The 22891-nt window shown below is 35.2% G+C and overlaps 1 protein-coding gene across 4 annotated transcripts in view; it reads right to left on the reverse strand.

The window, feature by feature from the left end:
• Positions 1–1005: 1005 nt before the first annotated feature.
• TRMT11 (tRNA methyltransferase 11 homolog) overlaps positions 1006–22891 on the reverse strand; it is a 68999-nt gene continuing 47113 nt past the window's right edge. For all 4 annotated transcript variants that reach the window (XM_069077461.1, XM_069077460.1, XM_069077459.1 and 1 more), the window contains 2 exons: positions 19887–20007; positions 1006–1602 (listed from right to left, as the gene is read on the reverse strand). In XM_069077461.1, coding sequence (XP_068933562.1) covers positions 1471–1602; positions 19887–20007 — 253 coding nt within the window. In that variant the 3' untranslated portion in view covers positions 1006–1470. The remainder of the gene's footprint in view (positions 1603–19886; positions 20008–22891) is intronic.

Consider the following 22891-nt stretch of genomic DNA (forward strand, 5'->3'; position numbering starts at 1 on the left):
GCTTTTGTTTTGCTGTTGTTTTAAATGGTGGCCAAGTTAAAATTCATCTTAAAATACTGCAAATTTTTAAACAGAGACTAATTTCTGTTTGCAAGAGGGGAAAAAAAAAATCACAAGGCTCAAATCTCTCATTCCAAAATTTGCCAGTTACAAAAATTCAAATTTACTTCTAAATAACCTCCAATTTTTAAAAAAATAAAATACAGCAGTTTATGATAGAAATACTGAAAATAAATCACTGTTGGATACTTTTAGATTTTCCCCTAACGTACCACAAATCACATCCAGAAGCCCAAACAAAACAATCACTGAAATTTCTGAGACCTTCCTGCTGAGATTCAGAACCAAAGCAGAAGAGGACAAAAAGAAGACTCCTCCAAAGCAGGGAGCCTTCTGCATGGGCTCCGCTGGTCTTCTTAAGGTACTGATCACGGACTCACTAATGGGTGACCACAATTACCAAAGGTAACATTAAACAAACAAACAAACAAACAAAAAACCTTTTAACTCCACCAGCATCTGGAGGGATTGAAAGACTCCACTTTACCATCACCCTGCTGAGGTCCATTTGACCACCAAAGGCAAGGAAAGCCATTAACATCCTGAATTAATGGGGTTAGTGGTTTCCCGAGGAGATACTTTCATGACACAATGTGGATTCAGCAAAGTTTCCCCTTCAAGAAAAATAAAGCTTCAATTTCAAAGAGCACTGATTAGAAGTAATACCATTAGGGGACTGTTACGGGCATTTTTGTTGTTGTTGTTTGTTACTGCTTCAGTTGCTGAATCAAAAATTGTGGGCAGTCGTCTTCACCAAAGTCAAGGTTTAGGAATGTGAGAGCAAATCCAAGGTACAGATGAGCTTCAGATGTGAATAGGCTTCGGACAATTTGAGAGTCTTTTTTCAGTTTTAATAGGTCCTAGGGTTTTTATTATCACTACCAGAAGAACAAGAAAACTTCACCAAAGAAATAACAAAAAAAAAACAAACAACAAAACACTGAATGTGTTACATGATGTTTAAGAAGCTGCATAAGTTTTATTGGTTGCAATGAATATTTGTTACAAATGAAAATTAAATAGCTGGACAAATCTACTTAAGAAATAATTCTTGATCTACTCCAACAGGTCCTAAAATAGACAGAAGATCCCAAATACTAAAATACCAATAGAACTATTTCCTTTTGCAAGTTAATGGTAAAAAAATATAACTTTAAAGTCAATCTTCATTAACACTTGAAAATACAAATATAAATTAAATAAGGTTTGGAAAAGACGTATAAAAAATCTGCTATAAACAAACCCACTTTCAAAAGAATTGTTCAATTTACTTTGTCACATTTATTTTTTCTATTTAAAAAAAAAGTTTAAAACAGTACATGTTCTCTAGATCATCCATGAATATCCAGATGTTTTTTCTCTTCAAACCCCAGATCTTCATTCTTAGTTCATTTGTTGTAAACTTAATTTTCACTGCTGGCTGGATTTTTCTTCCTTGGCAATTCTTTTTGTTACCCCACTAAAATACTTTTCACGAAATGAATTAAGACCTTTGTATGGCAGAAACTGATTATCTAATAGGTGAGAATATTGGTCCTGGTCCTGGATGGGAAGATAGAGAAAAAAATATTGTTTATTAAATTGTTTATATATGGCATAGCAAAAACTCCATTAAGCAAACTCTTTGTCTTTTTGTTACCCTCTCATTACAGAATATATTTTCAGAAGGAAAATATGAATAAAAGGATTGTGTCCTGAGAGTGCTTCTGCACAAGTCAATCAATAATAATTTTTAAGGGCCCATTATGTGCCAGGTACTAGAGATGCAAAGCGAAAGATGAAACCAGAGAAGAATGGTCACAAGATGAAACCAGAGAGGGCTGCATTTGTGTAATATTCAATGAATAAATGAAATCTTTGGTTTACCCCCATATACAGGCATTAAAGTGAATGACACACTACTGCAGCAAGTGCCATTTTAAAATAGTTAAGCAGGCTAGACTACTAAGAAATGGTGTGCCAGGATGAGATATGTTGTTGCTGTTGTTTGGTTATTCAGCTATATCTGACTCTGTGACCCCATTTAGAGTTTTCGAGGCTGAAATACTGGAGTGCCATTTCCTTCTCTGGCTCATTTTACAGACAAAGAAACTGAGGCCAATAAGGTTTACTCAGGGTAACAGAACTAGTAATTGTCTGAAGTCAGGTTTGAACTCAGGAAGATGAGTCTTCTTGACTCCAAGTCTAGCATTCCATGCACTGCACGACCTAGCTGCTCTGGATGAGATAATCTATACCTGACAGTGAACAATGCTGCTAATTCAACTACTTCTCAACTAGACCTACTCTTCCATATAAAAACTGGAGGGAGTGGGGGAGGGAGAGATAGGTTCCACTTAGAAAAAGGGTCTTATTACAAACAAATAGATTTATGTTGCTATGCACACAAATTTTTTTCATATAGATAATCAACTAGAAAGCAGAAACCTAACCTCTACACCTTAATTTTAATATCAAAATGGTAGCTACAAATGCATCTGGAATGTATCAGCTGTCAGAATGTTTTCCTATTTCTGCTTATTTCATGAGAAATTAATATCTTTGTCCTACTTCATTGTTAGTTTATAAATACCCAGAAGCTTTAGCTAATATGAAATTTCATTTTATATACTGTTAGCCCATATGTTTTCCTAGGAACATTTTAGTCACAACCAAATAATCCAAACTGTGCAATAAGTATTTCATAGATATATCTAGCTTTACTATTGCATTAAGCACAAACAGGCAGCTACTTGAATTTAAGGTAGTACAGTGTACAATGTGTCTAGGAGTTTATCAAATTTTCTAAAGAACACCAATGAATAATTCAGTCAACAATACAAAAGCATAATGAAAATAGCAAAGAGTCAGCAACTTCTGGGAATATATAATCCAAGAAAGATGAGTTTGTTCCTAGCCACCTGTGACATAAACACTTTATCTTATTTTTCTCTTCTCACCAAAATAAATAGGACTAGTTGAGGCACAAAGGGGGTGGGGGGGTGGATGAGAAGTATGGCAGAGGGACCTGCATGGGGTCACCTCAAAAATGGAAGGCAGGACTGGATCATAAATACAATAATATGGATAGGAATCTGTAAACCTGTGATTTCGCTGGTTTTGGAAATGCCCTCATAAGGAAACTCCCCCTGTCAATGCAGGTTGGTATCTTTTCTGTAATTTATAGTCTTAGTTGCCTAAAACAATGACAGGTTAAATGACCTGTCCAGGGTAACAAAGCCAGTATGTGTAAAAGGATGCATGCCAACCATATACTCTGTGGTTGTAAATTCTTGTCAAATACAGATTATGGAAAGTGTTCTAAGATAATATTAATAATAGGCAACATATAGCATTTTATGTTTTGCAAAGAGTTTCAGATATATGATCTCATTTGATCTTCACAATAACCCTATGACTTATTATTATATATAATAACCTATTATTATCCTCATTTTGCTGATGAGAAAAATGAAGCTGAGAGATTATATGACTTGCTTAGAATCATACATAAGTATCTGAGGTAAGATTCAAACCCAGATCTTAATGGCTCCAAGTCTAACACTATTCACTATGACAAGCTACCTCCTGTATCTTTAAGCACCTACTATGTGCCAGGGACTGTGCTAAGTGCTAAGAAAGGTAAAAGACAATCCCTGTTCTCTATAAGTCTTCCCTTCATCTCTTATATACCAGGCAGGTATATCTCCATTGGGGAAGGAAGGAACTCAAGTAATATCTCCCTAATTCTCAAGTGACTAGCCCCAGTACCTCAACTAAATGAAAAGACGAGCTACTGACCCACTTTTCTCATTCTACCACTACTGCCACTGACCCAGTACTAAAGAGATGGAAAAATTTCCCTTGCATCCAGACCAACTTTGTGGAAAGTAGTTTTGTTCCTGAGAATGTGTTATTTAAGATATCGCTATTTACAACTACCTTAAAAGACAACTAATGAATAATAAAAGTGTTAAAAGCTTATCTTATTTGATATATAGGAGTACCCAGAAAAAAGAAAAGTCTAGTCAAGGAATTTCTGTAAGACAAGACCACCATAATGCATCAGCTGACAGATTACAAATTGGCCGATTTCTACCTGAACCTGAAGAGATGGAGTTTTAACAAAAATAAAAACAAAAACCTTCCTTCAGGGTTAAAATGTGGCTAAAGGAAATAATGTGATCTTTAAAATAAGGTGAATTTAAAGAAAGGGTAGTAAATTCAAGGGTCATGGCTGTTAGAGGAACCAGTGACTGAAGGTGAAACAGGGAAGTCCCTGAAAACACAAAAGTAACACTTTCAGCCCATGCCAAATGAAGGAACAAAAAATTACACGCTATAAACACCCTATGTATAGTTTATATCCCAAGATCTCCTTACAATGTCTTAAAATTTGTGCACTAGAACATAATGTAATGTTTTATATTGGGATAGAGAAGGGGGAGTAGTGCTGATGAACAAGACAGGAAAAACCATTGTCACATATAAACGGCAACAGCACATTACATATATGTGTGCTAGTCCATATGAGTAGCTTACAGGTGCTTTAAGGTTCACAGAGTTCTTTCTTTTATCAACTCTGTGAGGTGGACAATGTTGTTATTTCCATTTTCCAGATCAGGAAACTAATCCTTGGCAAAGTTAACCCATATCTCCTGACTTCAAGTCTAACCCTCTTTGTATGTGTGCATGCACATGCGCGGGCACACACCCCCCTATGAAACTATTTGTGACAGTGAGAATTTATAGTGCCTCCCTTCAGATAAATTCAATTCTCAGTCTTCTGCTCCTCTCTATCTACTCTTATCTTTTGTTAGTGCCAGAGTAAACACTTAAGATGCTGATATTCAACTCTACATATCTTTCAACACCTTCAATGACTCTTCTCTATTCACATTCCCTGTCCATTCTGACCAAGTATGTCCGTGGCTTTGTTTCAACTCTCATCAGGTAAACATCTCTGAGACAAAAGGGTTTCCTTTAAAGAGAGGAGGACCTTCGTACAATACAAGCTCCTATCTCTTTCTCCTTGACTCAGGATTGCTATTTGCTTGAACACTGCATCTTGCTTCTCCAATTTCTTTAGTATTCATGAAACTGCCTACAAGTCTGAACTACAGTACTATCTCAATATTACAAAGCCTTCATTCAAAATACCTTTTTTTTCTTTAAAGTCACCAATTTTCAATGACAAAGAAAAGTAGAGAGAAAATAAAGATACTCAGAAAACTAAAGACTACTAAGAAAAGAAGGGATATGGAAAAAAGATTACATCTGCCCTGGTTTGTTGTTTCACACCCTGATTTTTTAAGTACTAGATGAATGGGGGGGGGGAGGGGAGGGAGTGGAGGAGCAAGAAAGACAAGCTATTGAACATCTATTCTCAGAACAGAGAATGAAAATGGCAGAGTGGATAAATTCAAGAAGACTTGGGTTCATATCCTGAACACACTGTGTTCCCACAATTGCAGATAAGATTCTAACTTGCACTGGTAGAAGGAGGTTCCACACTGGTAATTCCTAAAATTAAACCCACCCATCCCACCCTGAAAAAAAAAGCTGGCAAGGGAGATGGAAAAGAGGGTAAGACACAAACAGATAACTACATACATGTTACATGATAAATTCATTAGAGAAGTATAAGATAAATGCTATACGATTGGTAGGAGGGGTTCTTCACATCATTCTTAGAGGAGCCAACATCTGAAATGGACTTTAAAGTATGGGTAGGAATTCAACAGGTAATGAGAGATAGTGAAAGTACTTCAGACATAGTAAACAGCATGATGAAAGGCATGGAGGCAATAGAATATAATGTATATTCATGTGACAAAGAGTAGTCAAATTTGGCAAGAATAGAGAATACCTGGATGGAAGCAATGTGAACCAAATCTGTAAACGTAGTCTGGTCCTAGATTGTGGAGGGTCTGCAATGCCAGGCAAAAACAATGGAAACTTTACTCTTTAGATGACAGAGAACCACTGAAGATTTTTGAACAGAGGCATGACATAATCAAATCTTGTATAAGTACAGTTTCTGGTATAAGAAAGACTGGGAGATGGGAAGAGGGAGAGCAGAGAGGTAAGAATAATTTGTTGAAGCCATGTAAGATAGTTAGAACATGTGGTAATGAGGGTTTTTACTAGAATAAAGGTGATTAATGTGTTGTAGACAAGAAATCAGTAAGAGTTGGCATCTGACTGGGTATGAGTAAAGGAGAGGGAAGAATCCATATAATCTCTGAGTTATGAACAAAAGATGACGAATCAGACAAATTATAGCTAGAATAAATGCTTCTAGAAGAAAAATTATGGTAACCACAATTACTCCATAATGGAAATGAAAATATCTTAACCATGCAAACTGGTAGGTAGTTTTACATATCATGGGAAATAAACTACTTCAGAGTGTATAAAAACCAACACAACTGAATAATATTCAATTCCAATTTGTACAAAATAATTGCTAAATGGTGTCCTGTAAAGAGAGCTAGACTTTTGAGTTTGATGCAGGTGACCTTAGGTAAATCATTTCATATCTCTAGGTCTGTTTGATCATCTGTAAAATAAGAGTGCTGGATTAGATGACCTCTAATGTATTTAACTCTAAAGCCTATGAGCATGTGGTTAATTTTTCTAAACAAAAGATTGGTGGGATTTTCAAAATAAAATAAGATTTAAAATCTACTAAAATAGCAAAAAATCTTTGACCTAAACTTTTTTTAGCAAGGATCCTATTAACACAATGTCCCCACCGAGGCAATTTCCTGCACCATCAATACTGCTAATTTCAAACATAATCCATACGGAGAAGTGAAGCACTATCCCTAAAGTCGAAATGGAATTCCAATACTTTTATGTGTACCACTGCCCTCTGCTGGCTAAGATCACAGAATCCCTCTTTATGCTCCCTTACCCCATAGGTTACAGTAACACTTTAAACCAGAACTGACCACATATCCTGGGGCCTAAGAACTAAGGTTAGGAGCTCTTGGGTTTCAGTGCTATTAGATATCTGACTATGTAGTTATCCATTATAAAGATGATCCAATCTTTTCCCCATTTGGAGGGCTAGTCATTATCCATACCAACTCATTTCTTAAATATACAAATACAGTAATTGCAAGAGATTTCTACTAATCTCCATTGGTGACCAACCAAGAACTGAAAAATTCACTTTAAAACAAGAGCAAAGAATGGACCCTATATACAAATGAACTGTTTATATGCCTAACTATCCATCAAAGAGTAAAATGGGATGTCCAAAATAAAGGAAAAAAGGGCATTAAAAACAACTGACCTCACTTCCGAAAGCATAAAAAAACACTTCATGATGTAATATATATTCGCATAAAGGTTCATAAATGCCAAATTAAAAGAAACCTCATGGAATATTTTGTGCACATACAATCAAAAAAGGTACTTAACCCAGGGCTACTGAAGTTAATTGGTTATTGCTTAAGGGTGAATATACAGATGCATTTCTCAACCTGAGGATCAGAAACTTCTGGGAATTAGAGAAAGGTCTTGGGGCAGTGGGGGCTAAAACAAGAGAACAGAAAGGATAAATCCAAATCACCTTTTTTTAATCATATTTGCTCCTAAAATCTATTATCCAACCCCTCTTATCACCTAGTACTCAGAGAAACAAAGGTTCTTCTATAGTTCTTGACAGTATGGTGATTCTGCCACCTCACTGTTGTCCACTAGAAAAAAAGTGAAGTTAAATTATCAGTCACTGGTTGAAAAAGTTTGAGAACTCTAGCTTTAGAAAGTGGCTCCACTTAATTCTGATATTATAATACTGAAATTAAGTGAATTACAAAATGGAAAATTCTGGACTCTGTAGCCATTGGCCATATTCACACACACACACACACACACACACACACACACACACATACACACACCTCTACACCCTTTTTCATAAACAAGTGGCATTTTTTAATCAAGCAAGCAACAAATGAGTGTATACGATGTACAAGACACCAGATGCTGTGAGGAATACACAATAGTTTCATAAATCCTAGTCCCCATATAAACCAATCCCTATCTAACTCAGACCTAACTCTCCCTAAGACTCATTTCCTTTTGACTTCACTTCTACTGGATCCCTTGGAACCTTCATTCAAATAGAAATAGACTTCTCTTCACTCTCAGTCACCTCCTCTTATAATGCTATCTGTTTGTATTAAATTAAACCTGACTTGCTTCCGAAGGAACTCACAGCCTTTTGCTCCATAACTGACTAGTCCCTGTTTCATTCCTCCTCATACAAACTCACTCCACAAATCGGTTGTTGTCCTCTTTATTCTCCACTGCGATTTTATACTCTTGTTCTGCCACTCATCCTGGAAAACCCATGCAACTCTGCCTTCAGTCACACACTTAACCAGGTGGCCATGTTTTATAAGTCACCATTACTTGGAAGAGTTCTATCTTCAAGAACTTCACTTCACAAAAGTCCCTCTAAAACAATAATCTTGTCTTTCCACTTCTCCCACACCATCATTCCTAAACCATATCATCATTCTCAGTATGACCACCTATCTCTTGATCCTTCTCTGTTTTCTCAGACCATCATCAACATTTTGGCATCAAGAAATTAAAAGTTGGAAGAAAACAAAAAGGTTCTTTGGTCCAACCTATACCTGACTGAATTCCTTACGCCTCACCACAGGCAAGTGATCAACCATCCTCTGCTTGGAGAACTCTAATGACAGGGAACACTCAGACTACTGAGATAACGAATTCCATTTCTAAACAGCAATCATTGCTAGGAAATTTTTCCTTTATAACAAGCCTAAAATCTGCCATAACAACTTCCACTCCCTTGCTTCTAGTTTTGTAATCTGGGGCCAAAAAAAAATCCCTATTCCATATGACAGTCCTCTAAATACTTTAAGACTGTCATCATGTCTCCCTTCTACTCTTTCTAAGTCTTCCTTGCTACAGGCTAGATAAGCCCAGTTCCTTCAATTAATAAGAGTTCTTTTCCTTTATTACACAATGTAACACTTTTGGCAGTCTGGGGGAAGCCTATGGATTCCTCAGAATAAAGTTTTTAAATATATAAAATACACAGGATGACAGAGCAAACAAATCACATTTAACTATCACAATACTTAAAAAAAAAAAGCTGCCAGACTCCACGTTAATAATTGCTTTTTTATGGTATGGATTCCAGGACTCTTACCATCTTGTTCACAATCAAACTTATGTCCTTTCTAAAATGTGGCACCTAGAACTGAATACAATATTCCAGATATAATGTAACCACAGCAAAATCATTCCCTTCCTTTTCCTGGGCACCAAGCCTCAGAAATTCTCCTTAGAGAGCTTTGGGTACTGCCATATATCACTGTTGACTCATGTGTTGAGGCTTAGTTCATTAATCTTCCTCTTACCCCAGTTTCTTTTTCCAGGAATCATTATCTAGCTATACTTCTCCCATCCTATAATTGTAAAGTTATTTTTTTTTTAACTCAAGTGTAATACTTTGCATTTATACCTATTAAATCCCACCTTTCATGATTTGGTTCATTGTTCTGGCCTATTAAGTTTTTTGGATCCTGACTTTGTCATTCAACATTCTAGCTCTCCCTTCTAGCTTTATGAAATCTTCAAATTTAGCAAAGCAAGCCATCTAGGGCCTCATCCAAATTACTTCCCTACCTACACTCTTAAATCAAAAGTAGGCCATTTCAACAATGTTTTATCATAAACCCTTAAGTGTTACCTTTTGGCTAAGAGCTTATCACGATACCATACTGAATCCTTTTATTCACCTTTTTTTGAATCATATTCAGGAAGTTTGGCAATACAGAAGAAAGATGAGATGTTACCAGGTCAAGGAAAGTTTTCCTGTAAGATGAAGTGAGCTGAGTATTTTTATAATCAGAGACAGAGGAGCCATCACAAACTAAAAATGGTTGAGATAGGGATGACTGATGGAGCAAGGTCCTAGAGTGGATTGGGAGTAGGCTGGGAGAAAGAGTGTCAAGGCACAAGTGGAAGTTATACTTAGCAGTAAGAAGAGGGTAGGGGAAGTGAGAAAGTCATTGAGGTACAGGAAGGAGTTGAGAGAACTTGCCACATACAAGTTTGTATTAAGAAAAAAAAATATGGAATTGACCATTGATTGGAAATGTGGAAGGAGAGAAAATAAGGAGACAAGAATAACATCCCAGGCTGTGAGCCTAGGTAAGTAGGAGGATAGTAATACCCCAGACAGTAACTGAATCTAATGCTTCCTTTAGGCTCATAATGTGACCAGACTTGGTTAAAGTGCATATGACTTCTAGTCTGAACTACTGCAAGAGCTTCCCAACTGATCCCTTTTACACTGGCCCTTCCCCTCCTCAAGATTCATCTCATGGTCTGAGAATGAAATATGCTTACTCAACATTTAGTTATTAAATACTGAAAATTCCTAGATGGCAGGTGGCTGCACTTATTTTAGCTTTCTTTATGTAGTTAGCATTTGAGACTATTTTTCCAATATAATCCTCAATGAAATTAAAATTCCATGTTTCTGGTACATCCTCTACTACAAAAACAAAAAACAATGATATTTATTAAATCTGCCACATAATCATAACATTAGTGACAATTCCCAAGGACAATTTTCAAATTATAATATGGCTATTTGTAGAGAACAGGTAATTGTCCCAAAAAGGCATCAATTTGGGACATGGACAATCAAAGACTCAATGATGCTGACCTAAGTAAATCTATAATGATAACAGAGGAAAACAAGGGAATTTTACTTTATTTATGGGTCAGGGTAAAGTTGTTTCTTTACTTACTATCACTCCTTGATAATGAGATAATGATTTCTTCCACATCACTGGCATAAACTTCAGATCATTTATATTTTCCCAAGTGACAGCAATTTATATAAAACAGCAGTTTTCACTGCAAACTTCTGAATACAAATGGCTTATGAAGCATCTTATGATAAGTGAAAGCCAGTGATGCTAATAGCAAAGTGAAAACCACCTAACATAATACTTATCTAATTTTGTCAGCCAACATTAAGAAAAGACTCTTTAATTACAATGGAGACTGGAGGTACATGATATATTCTTAGAGAAATACTAAAGTGAGAGCAACAAGGGGAAAAAAGATGAGGAAGGGAGAGAAGGAGGAAGAAAGCAGCAGGTAGTTTTTCTTTTTTAAATTAATAGAAAAATGAAACATAAATGATGTTGCTGAATTCAGTGGGCCTCAGTTCAGCTTCAGGGTAATTACCCATGTCCGGCTTTTGTTTAAAAATCCTGCTACCCTTATCAAAGCTTCCCACTGTTCGACATCTGGTACTGGACAGTAGCTATAGAAACCACTTGTGCTGAAGTTATACAACTATAAACAGCACTAAGCAATTTCCAAACCAAGGACAAGCAGGTCAAAAGTCTGGCACCCAATACTGGTAAATAGAAACTCCCAACATTAATCTTAATGAGAACCTGAATGTCATAAGGTGAGATTGGAAATATACATATATATTTGCAACTCTATTCTCTTCAAAAGTTCTTTTTTCAATTACTCTCACCTATAATATCTTTTATGGAATTTTTTTAACATCCTCAGTCCTAGAATTCTAAACTTTGGGCAATATTCCCAACAAAGTATTAAACTTTAATAGGACTCTTAGCATCAACTACAGGAATCAATTGTAACAATGACAGCTCATAGTTCTATAGTTTAAAACAGTGAAATTCAGGTCCTTCAGGTATTGTCTTAATTTTACTGATCAAAGAATTGAGACTGTGAGAAATTCTGTGACTTACCCAGTGTCACATGGCTAGTAAGTGCTGGAAGCAAGATTCAAACCTGGGTTTCTCCATCCTTTTCACTACATTAAACTGCCTCTCTGAAGAGGTTCAGAATGAGACTTAATAGATTTCTAACAAAAGGTTCTGTACTCCTCAATGTACCACAAGGGCACCCTATTCAGACATCTACAGCTTTATGTAGAAATAGTCAAACTTGAGGCCTGAAACAGCACCAGGCAAGAATTTACTTACTGCCAACTTAATGTATTTGCTAGGGTTAAAGTTTAATTATATCAAAGAAAATATCTTGCTTACCTTCACTTCAAACCAACAAAAAATAGTATATATATATTTTAGGTCATATTTATTAAAAGATTTCAAGAAACTGGAAGTACTAACAACCCATATGAATTTTAGAAAATGCCTATACATGCCAATAGAAACAAAGTATTTTATAGAAATTAGAATTAGAATGGATTTCTATGGTTGAGAGTTTTGTGAGAGTGATTGTGATGATCCATATTTGATTTAAGAAAAATGCTAGAAAGACTATTCTAAATTAAAAACTGAATAAAGAACAACTGAAAAGGCCACAACACAAAGAAAACATTATTGAAGTAATTCTACAATAGACAAAGTACTGGTATTTCTATTTCAGCTTAGAATACTGACTAACAGAATAATAAATGTTTGTTAAATGGAACTGGAATTCACCTCCATAGCCACCATCATGAAACTACATATAATTCTTCCATTTCCCTTGTTCAAAATTCACTTCCATTTCTATTTTATCATACTATAAGATAGACTTTACCTAGGATTCTACCATCACTGGTCCATAAAGAAAGGATTTTCTAAAGACTCTTTAAATGGAAGAGGATATTATTCATAATGACTGACTCTCTATTTCCCTTCAGAAAAACAAATGATCTTACAATTGAATAACCAAATTATGCCATATATACTGGGATCCAAGTAACTCAAAGAAAAAACAAACTGACCATTAGGAAAATAAAAATAGTTGTCATGCTTGTCCTTGGTTTGAGCAGTAATCAGTTTATAACCCAATGTAAAGGAATATAAACTATACTCATCTATATCTCTCTATGTGACATATATCACATATGTGTATACGAATATACTTCTCCTAGATAAACATTTCCTAAGGAATGTACATCCCTCTAATATGTAATATTTAATGTAAACTCATCATAAGGTTTAATTTATTACCCTCCAAGACATTCTTAAGTCATCTCTGTCTCTGGGGATACCACCATCTTGCAAACAAGTGACCTCAAGGTCATCCTTGATTTCTCTTTTTTCTCACATGTCCAAATAATTGTTACAATCTGGACAGTTCTTTCTCCACAGTTTTAAAATAGGATCCCTTTCTCTAGAGCAAAATCCCTCATCTTTGGCCACATTCCACTCTGATTTATTACAATCTTCTCTTCATTCTTTCCATATACAAGAGTCTTCTTCCCAATAAATCCAAAACAGAGAAACTAACAACTTTTGCCTTGTCCCTACGTCCACGTTATTTTCTTCATTAGGGCCTCTGAACTAGCATACTAACATATCTGTGACAATAATCACAACAGTCTGTACAATACACATATAACATTTTTCTAGAATGCAGTTAAAAATATTCATAACAAATAGAGATGCTTAAACAATTTTAAAGAAATAGATCCCTGTTGAACTATGCTTTTAATGAACAGAATATTTTAAAATAAGAATTAGCATAGTACACAGAATATAACTTTATATTTTAGCAACTTTCTTAAATTTACTAAAAATAAAAGTGAGACTAGTATTTTGATATGTGCTAAACAAACTTGTGGAGTTTCAGCATTTTCCACATACTAATTATAGATGGTGAAGACTACATAAAGAAAGTAAAGTACTAATCAACTGATCATCACAAAATGAATAGCACTTTAACTCCAGCATGGAACAGTAAGGGCACTGGTTCTTCAAAGACAAAAACATAAATAACCTGAGGCTGTATAAGTTAAGAGAAAAAATTCCTTAATATCCATTAAGAGCTAACTATGAATTTCACTGTGCCCCTAAGAGAAAGATATTACATAGCACCTTAAGTTTTATGTTTTAAAAAGTGTTTTCTGGGGAGGCTAGGTGGCGCAGTGAATAGAGCACCGGCCCTGGAGTCAGGGGGATCTGAGTTCAAATCAAACGTCAGACACTTAATACTTACTAGCCATGTGACCTGAGGCAAGTCACTTAACCCCAACTGCCCTCCAAAAACAAACCAAAAAAAAAATAAAATAAAAAGTGTTTTCTCCAAGACAAAGTATTGTTCTCATTTTCCAAATAAGGAACCTGAGATTCAGAGACTAAGTGATTCAATCATAGTTATACAACTTAGTGTTAAACTCAAGTCTTTCAACTCCAACTGATATTGGTCTTTTCCTATAAAGAGTTCACAATCTAGTAGAGGGGAGCAAGGTAAATGTGGTGGAAAAAATGTAATAATAATTCAGAATACCATTATATACAATGACAACGATATGGTAAAGACAAACAACTTTAAAAGAATCAGGGTGTGATCAGGTAATGACTGACTAGGATCTGAGGAAGCTAATGATGAAACACACTTTTGCTGGACTACACATGCTTGTAATAGGGGTTTTGCTTTTTTCTTGTACCCAACTGGGGAGAGGATTACGGTAGGCAGAAGACGAGAAGAAAGATTCTTGCTGACTGAAAAATTTAAATGTAATTTTTAAAAGAATATGAGTATATAAGAGAAGAATAAAATCAGAAACTAGATCAATAATCCCCAAGGACACTCACAAGAATATTCTTGTAGTGACTCTCTTTGTAGATATAGTGTGAGAAGATAGACACATTACTAATTTATCATTAAGACATACATTACTGGGGAAGAACAGATTTCTCAATATGTTTTTGGCTCGGTAATGGACCTTTATTAAGTTCATCTGGATTATCAAGAAAACACTTTTTACTACTGAGACCCAGTGGTCAAGTTTAAATAGTCCATCCAATAACATACCACAAATACAATTTTTTATAATACACATTTTCACCAACTACTACTTTTCTCAATTTTAAAAACAGAAATTTCAAAAGGGTAAAAGGAAACCATATCAACATAACAAATACACTCAAGTTGTACTGATGTTAAACATGACTAACATATTACAACCCAGCAATGAAAAGAAAATACACAAAAGTATAAAAATTTATAATTAATGGTATTCTGTAGCCAAAGTCAATAGTGCTAGACAAGCACAAGTGCAATTTGTTAGAGAAAGGAGAACTGTTTGACAGTTTTATGTCATCTCTTGCATTATAGAGGACTAGGACCTTAACAACAGTTACATACATTCCTCATTATAAAGTAAAGGTAAATATAAAGCAATATATTTCCATCTAAGCACAATTACTTAACATAACAAACTAAAGAATACGCATAATGAGTTGTAGAAGACTCTAAATGACGCAATAATGAAAATAGGATGTTCAATTCTTAGAAAGCAAAGATCATGTTATAGAGGACAGCTATAGGATTCTCCTTGGCAAAATGGAATGAGGTAGCTAGCCAATTATTAACACTAACATTAATGCCTATAAAGCACCCTGGAAAGCTTCTCTTTACATCTTTCATATGTGGTTTAAAAAAAAAATTAAAAAGATACTTCAACTTTATCCCTACCTTTTCTTTTCAGTCCCAAATGAATTTTCCTAGAGGGAGATTATAACTTTGGAAAGAGGATGAAATACACTGAAATAAATTAAGCTCCAGAAGGGAAAACAAAGGTAAAAGGTCCACAATAGATCTTATTTCTGCCATAAAAATAGAAATTATGAGCTTATTTTGCTGGATAACTAAGCTTGAAAAAGTCTACAAATTATTTCTGTTATGTCTCACTTTCCATTTCTTTGGAATAATGTTTCAAATTAGCCATTATCATCCAGAGTTAAGGGGCGATTTATATTGTCCAAATAATAACAACAAAAAAATGTTCATTTGATTTGTTTTACTTCCAGCACAATCCTGGTGGTGAGTACACCTCTGCTCCTCCCCAAAGTACTGTAAGTCATCTATACAAATTGCATAGTTAAAAAAAAAATCAAACATGCCAAATTTACTTCTGAATGAATGTTGCCCTCTTCAACATAATCACTTTCTTATTCCAATGGTGCTACCATTGCTCAAAACATTTGGGAGGAATTCCTGGATTGGAATTGCCTTCAGAGATAGCATCACATTCTTCTGAATGTACTTAATGATAGCAAATATTAACTTTTGACATTAAAAGTCATTTGAGTCTTCCCCCCTCCAAAAAAAGAAAGAGGCACTTGAAACCAAATACAGCTAATAAGGCAAGTGATCAAACCAAATAATACTTTGGGAGGCAAGAAAAAAAAAAGGCAGGGAGTTGAGGATAAAGTAATAAGACTAGTAAGTTTGGCTTTTATTTTTTCATGTCTCAGAAAATGACTTTGAAAGTCATCTGTTAGGACAGGTAACCTACAAACATAGTCAGGGAGTAGAGTCAGGTTCTATGACTCAGGAAATAGAATATCTCCCACCACACCAGTGTCCCTCTCATGAATTAAAATCATAAAAGTTGAGGTTCATCAGAAAAAGGCCCCTGAAAAAAACTAAACAAACAATAAGATAAAGAAAGGAGGAGTAGATTGATCTGTGATCAATAAGACATGATAACATAGGAAAACAAAGTCTTTGTCCTTCAAAAGCCCTGCCTTGATTGAGTTATATAGAATGAACGAATCATATGTGTGTGCCAATTAATGAAATAGTAGGTTTCAGAATAGCCTAAAAGGTTAAAGAATTAAGGAGAGAGAAGAAGCAAATTAACAGTTCTAAGAAATGGGTGAGTGTTCAAAAAATGAGTGTTCAAGCTAAGAGGATAGCTCAAGGGTGGGAATAGGACAAGGAGAATTCAGATAATTTCATTATCTGAGCTAGAAGATGGGTAGATAAATAGATGGCTAAATGGACACAGATAGAAAAATATATACACACATAAATAAAAAGGAAAAAAGATAATTACAATTTAAACATACTCAATTAACTTGGGATAGGAAAGGAAAACAAGGTAGGAGAGTGAGTCTATAGGTTAACACTGAGATCAAATTAGTGCAAGCAAAACTAATTGCAAGAACCAAGTGCTGATTTAAGGGAGGAGGGGAAACCACTAAATTGAATGTACTTTTGGAAAAATTAGATTTTAAAAGCCTAAAGGATATGGCATATGAAGAAAACAGGATATTATTGCACTATAACAAAATTTAAAAGGGACAGTTTCAGGAAAACCTAGAAGGACTTCTATGAACTGATGCAAAGTGAAGTCAGCAGAAACAGGAGAGTGATTTATAGAATACAATACTGCAAAGAAAAAAACACTTTGAAAGACATAAAATCTCTGATCAATGCAAAGACTATTGGAGGACTAATGACAGAGCTAGCTACAAGAAAGGTGAGAATATGCAAGATGCAGAATAAGTTATATATCTTTGGACACATAGCAGGTGCTTAGTAAATGCTTGCTGAAACAACCAATGTGGGAATTTGTTTTCCTTAACTACACATATTTGTTATAAGGAGTTCCCCCCACCCCAGCTATGAGAATGAGAGTTGGGAGGGAGAAAGGACTTAAAGGATATGGTAGTCCAAAAAATGAAAGAAAAACAAGAGAAAGAAAACAGAGTTGATTAGCACATTTTTAAATGAATAAAAGAGAACAGAAGACCAAAAAAAAAAATCACTGACAAACAGAACTTTGAAAATAACATGCTGAATATATTACATATTTTAAAAGATAAACAACTCTTACAAAATATAGATTCACAGTTTCATTTATAATCCTCTTCCACTGTGATATTGTGTAAATGTGAATATATTTAGTGTTAGTTAATTTCAGAATAAAAACAAATTTTTCAAAAAAGAAAATTTATGCCCCACTAGGCCTGGGTCTTGGTATATTTACACATGGAGATATTACTTTACTTGTCTTCATTCTGTTATTTCTAAATTTATATATTATTCTCCTTTTAAACATGCCTCAGAAAACACATATACACATACATTTTACATCATGGTCTGAATGGGAAAATTAAAGTATATACATATTTCTTAGCATCCCATAATGCCTTTATCAAAACTAATGAGGAATCAGGGCGGTGGCGCAGTGAGTAAAGTGCTGGCCCCTAAGTCAGGAGGACCTGAGTTCGGTTCCAGCCTCAGACACTTAACACCCACATAAAGGAACTAGCTATGTAACCTTGGGCAAGTTACTTAACCCCAATTGCCCTCCAAAAGGCAAAAAAAAAAAAAACTAATGAGGAACCAAAGCACAAAATCATTCCCTAATATCTAAGTGATCAAAATATATCAAAAAATATTATCAAAAAATAATACCTATGTGATCAAAAGTTTCCAAAGGAACTGCAAATTATCAAAAATCATATAAGAGAATGTTCCAAATAACTTGTAAGAGAAATTAAAGTTAAGAGAATTCTGAGGCTTCATCTCACAACTCTCAAAGCAGCAAAAATCACAAAAAGATAAAAATTGTCAATGTTGAATAAGGAAGCTAGGTAGCCCATTGGATAGAGCACCAAGCATGGAGTCAGGAAGACTTATCTTCCCGAGTTCAAAGCTGGCCTAGCTGTGTGACCCTGGCCAAGTCACTTAACCCTATCTGCCTAAGTTTTCTCATCTGTAAAATGACCTGGAGATGGAAATGGGAAACCACTCCAGCATCTCTGCCAAGAAAATCCCAAAAGAAGTCACAAAAAGCCCCACATGATTTAAAAACGACTAATCAACAAGTCAATGTTGAAAGGGCTATGGAGAGGCAGACAAGTCAATATTCTTTTTTTTTTTTTAAAGCAATCGGGGTTAAGTAACTTGCTCAAGGTTATATGGCCAGGTGTTTCTGGGTGTGGTGCTAAGTATCAGAGCCCGGATTTGATCCCAGGTCATCTTGACTCTGGGGCCTGTGCTCTTACTCTCTGAGCCACCCAGCCGCCCCTAAGCAACTGGGGTTAAGTAACTTGCTCAAGGTTACACGGCCAGGTGTTTCTGGATGGGTGCTAAGTGTCTGATCCCAGATTCGATCCCAGGTCATCCCAACACTGGAGCCGGTGCTTTTACTCACTGTGCTACCTGGCCACCCCGACAAGTCAATATTCTTGCTAGTGAAATTGAAATGGTTCAACCTTTTTGAAAAAGAATTTGTAAATATGTGAGAAAAGTGACTAAACTATTAAGACTTTTCTGACCCAATGATTCCACTACTGAAGTTCTCAAATAGACCAAAGTAGAGGGAAAAGTGTCATATACTTATAGCGGCAATTTTATGTTAGCAAAAGACCAGAAACTATATGAGTATCCATACATTGGAAAATAGCTGAATAAATCTTTTTTTTTCTTTTTGGAGGGGGTAAGGAAGAGCAATTGGGGTTAAGTGACTTGCTCAAGGTCACATGACTAGTAAGTATTAAGTGTCTGAGGCCATATTTGAACTCAGGTCCTCCTGACTCCAAGGCCAGTGTTCTCTATTCACTGTGCCACTTAGCCACCCCCACTGAATAAATCTTCATATTTATTGTAAATGGAATGGAATATTATTGCAACAAAAGAAATAACTAATATGAAGAATCCAGAGAAACAAAGGAGAGTTTGTACAAACTTATAAAGAGCAAAGTAAGCAGAAGCAAGAGAACAATACTTATACCGACAAAATAATGTTAATAAAAACAACTTTTTTTTTTTTTGCAGCTGAATTCAGCTTAATTGTAATGGCCACTCTTATACCTGGGGGTATGATGATGAAACACCCTTGCCTTCAGACATGGAATGTAGCATGCATTATCAGAAACAATGGTTGCATCAGCTGGTTTTACTTAAATGTCTTTCTTTGTTATAAGGGAGGGTTGAATGGGGGAGATTGTGTTTAAGAAAAGATGACTGTGGTATGAAAAAAAGGGCAACAATGGGACCTTAAAAATAAAATCTACATTTCTTCTAAAAAGACCAGATTGATTTACCTCAAAGTCTTTCACCTTTTCCATTGTTATCAAACGCCTTGCAGTATTACTGGAAAGCCTCTGCTCACAGTTGCTAATGAGTTTCAGGCAGGGGTGGCGTGGTACTATCTCCTCCATGTATCTGGAAAGAATAAAGCCACTGTAAGCTTAGGAACATGTGTGCCCCACACTGAAAAATCAGCATTATTCAGCTGTACTTATTTTACCTAGTCCCACCACAGCCCATACTACTTTACTTTCCTAAAGTAGCATATGCTAATTGCTCTCAAAATTCATGACCAAAGTATACACATTTATTTAAGATAACAGTATTAATAATAATAATACAGAACATAAACTCAAACCAAAAAAAAGTATTTGTGGTATATAAAGAAAATAGCTTTCTTTATACAAACACTATAAGATATTCATTGAACCAGAAATATGTAAGTAGTAGCTTCTTCATTACAATTTACCTAAAATGGGAAAATGCTTTTAAAAACTTTTAGTTCAGACAGTGAACAAAATATAACTAGCCTCTTGGTAATATTCACTCAGTTCTGAAAAAGCACTAGATTGTGAGACAGAAGATTAATGTTTTGATGCTATTTTTACACTAACAGCAAAAACTTGAGTAAGTTGCTTACAAGATCCTTCTATAAAACAATGGCAAGTTGAACTAGATGATGGTTAAGATACTTTCCAGTTCTAACATTCTATGATGCCTTCTTATATGAACCCTTGGCTTCACTGAATCATAAGTAACCCTATACATTCTTTATGTACCTTAAGTAGAAATCAGAATTCAACAAAACAAAATATACTATGCATAAAACTATATCATGTTCAAATAAATAAAAACAACAAATGTTCCTAAGGTATTTTTAATTAAGTTGTGCTTAAGTATAAATTTTAAACTACTTAAGTCTCCAAAATTAACTATTCCAAAGATGCTTTGCTAAAATCTATTTCTGTTAGATATCTTTAGAGAAAATATAGTACATATAATTCCAAAGTGGTCATCTTTGAATAAGGTACCAGAAAACTATTATATCCTTCAATAAATTGAATAAAGAAATTTTTTAAAAAGTCTAGGTAAAGGACTAAAGATATAGAATCAGATATGATTCTATAACTCAGACACAGGCATTATCTTGACTTGTAGTACATGGTTATATGTATTTTTCATAAAGGAGAATTTTTACTTGGTGGGAAAGAGGGTGATACATTGGTAGGCAATGATAGTTATGAGTGGAAAGAACTTCAATAAAACACCTTTAAAGCTGTACAGAGGGCAGAGAGGATAAGTGCAAAAGAGAACAATCTGTTATTACTGGGTTAAACATATACTTAAAAGAAAGAAACCTATGTGGTAGAAGTTCATGGTTTCATGTTCATCTTCTTCCCTCTCCTTCATTTCGTGAGATTGTTCAAGTCACAATGAAATCTAGGTTTTTTTAATTTTTATGGTACTGTTTTTTCATAGTTAACAAAGAAAGAGAAGCAAAGTAGATGCCCATCAATACGGGAATGAAATGTAGAAAATTAATGGAATGGAATATTACTGCACTGTAAGAATCTATGAGAATTGGGGCGGCTAGGTGGCGCAGCGAGTAGAGTGCCAGCCCTGGAGTCAGGAGGACCTGAGTTCAAATCCGGCCTCAGACATTTCACTCACACACACACTCACACACACACATACACACACACACACACACACACACACAAGCTAGCCGTGTGACCTTAGGCAAGTTACTTAACCCTAATTGCCCTCCAAAAAGCAAAAAAAAAAAAAAAAAGAATCTATGAGAATATGAGAAGTATAGGAAGACACATAAACTGACATTAAGTAATCTACACCAGGAAAACAATTTGTTGTTATACTGATACACTTTTGTGTATATAGGTGGGTGTGGGTGCGTAGATGTTGATATATACATTTTTGTATACAGATACACACAAACACGGAGATACATTTACTTATGTACCTACTGAGTGAGTGGTTTTGTTTTTGCCCTCATATCCACAGTACTGAGCACAGCGTTCACACATGGCAGGAGCTTAATAAATGCTTGTTGACTTGAACTGCTGAATTCATGTATTCTGTGTTTTAGCCAAAAAAGACTACTGTCTGTTCTCCATTCTCATACTGTCCTGTCCAGCTTTAAATCTTTCATCAGAGAGATGACTGAAATCTACCTCTTCCTTCAAGGTCCAACAGGCAGATCATCTGAATTGCAATTTTGTCTGTGATCTTAGAAAGATCTTAGAATGGAAGAAGCACTGTGGGATCAGAGAAGGGCATTTGTCTCAGTCTTCAAATAAGAAAACAACATGGATTCTGCAGATTAGAGGCCACTGAGCTTGACCTTACTTTTTGGCAAAACTTTAGTCCTTTTTTAAAAAATGGTTAATGAAGATCTCAAAAAGGAAACTGTGATCACAAAGGTTCAGCATGACTTCTTCAAGAGTAGGTCATGCCAGACTGAAGCTCTGGGAAGAGAGTAGAAGCGGAGATACAAGATTTGAACAATATCTGCATAAAAGTAATAAGTAAAGGTAAAAGAGCCAGCGAAATCACCAAGAGAATATACAAAAGGGGGGAGGGAGGAAGAGAAGACAGCCTTTAGTTATACATATTTTGAAAGGGTCACCTTGTCAAAAATTATTAAACTAAGAAGCCTGCAGACAAAAATATCCAATATACATCCTTTACAGTCTTTGAAATACTGTAAGCAATTAAGACAGCCTCTAGCTTTACTTTTGCAAAGGTGAAAAAACTAGCACAAAGATTCTAAACTACTGCTTTAGCAGACAGAATTCCAAGCATAATTAAATGCTGGAAAACAAACCAGGGAAATGCAGGATCATATATTTACTGCTAAAATTTATCCCTACAGGAAAAAAGCTATATGGATAAAAACTATAGAAAAAAAGATATTTAATTCCCTTTGCCTAAGACAGAAGGAAAACACTTCCACAAACATTATGTGCCAATAAGCTCCTTCTCTGACAGATGGTATATA

This window comes from Petaurus breviceps, unplaced genomic scaffold (assembly GCF_028583685.1).
Source record: "Petaurus breviceps papuanus isolate PSGF00001 unplaced genomic scaffold, PetGlider_PUasm1.0 90977, whole genome shotgun sequence".
Classification (NCBI taxonomy): Eukaryota; Metazoa; Chordata; class Mammalia; order Diprotodontia; family Petauridae; genus Petaurus; species Petaurus breviceps.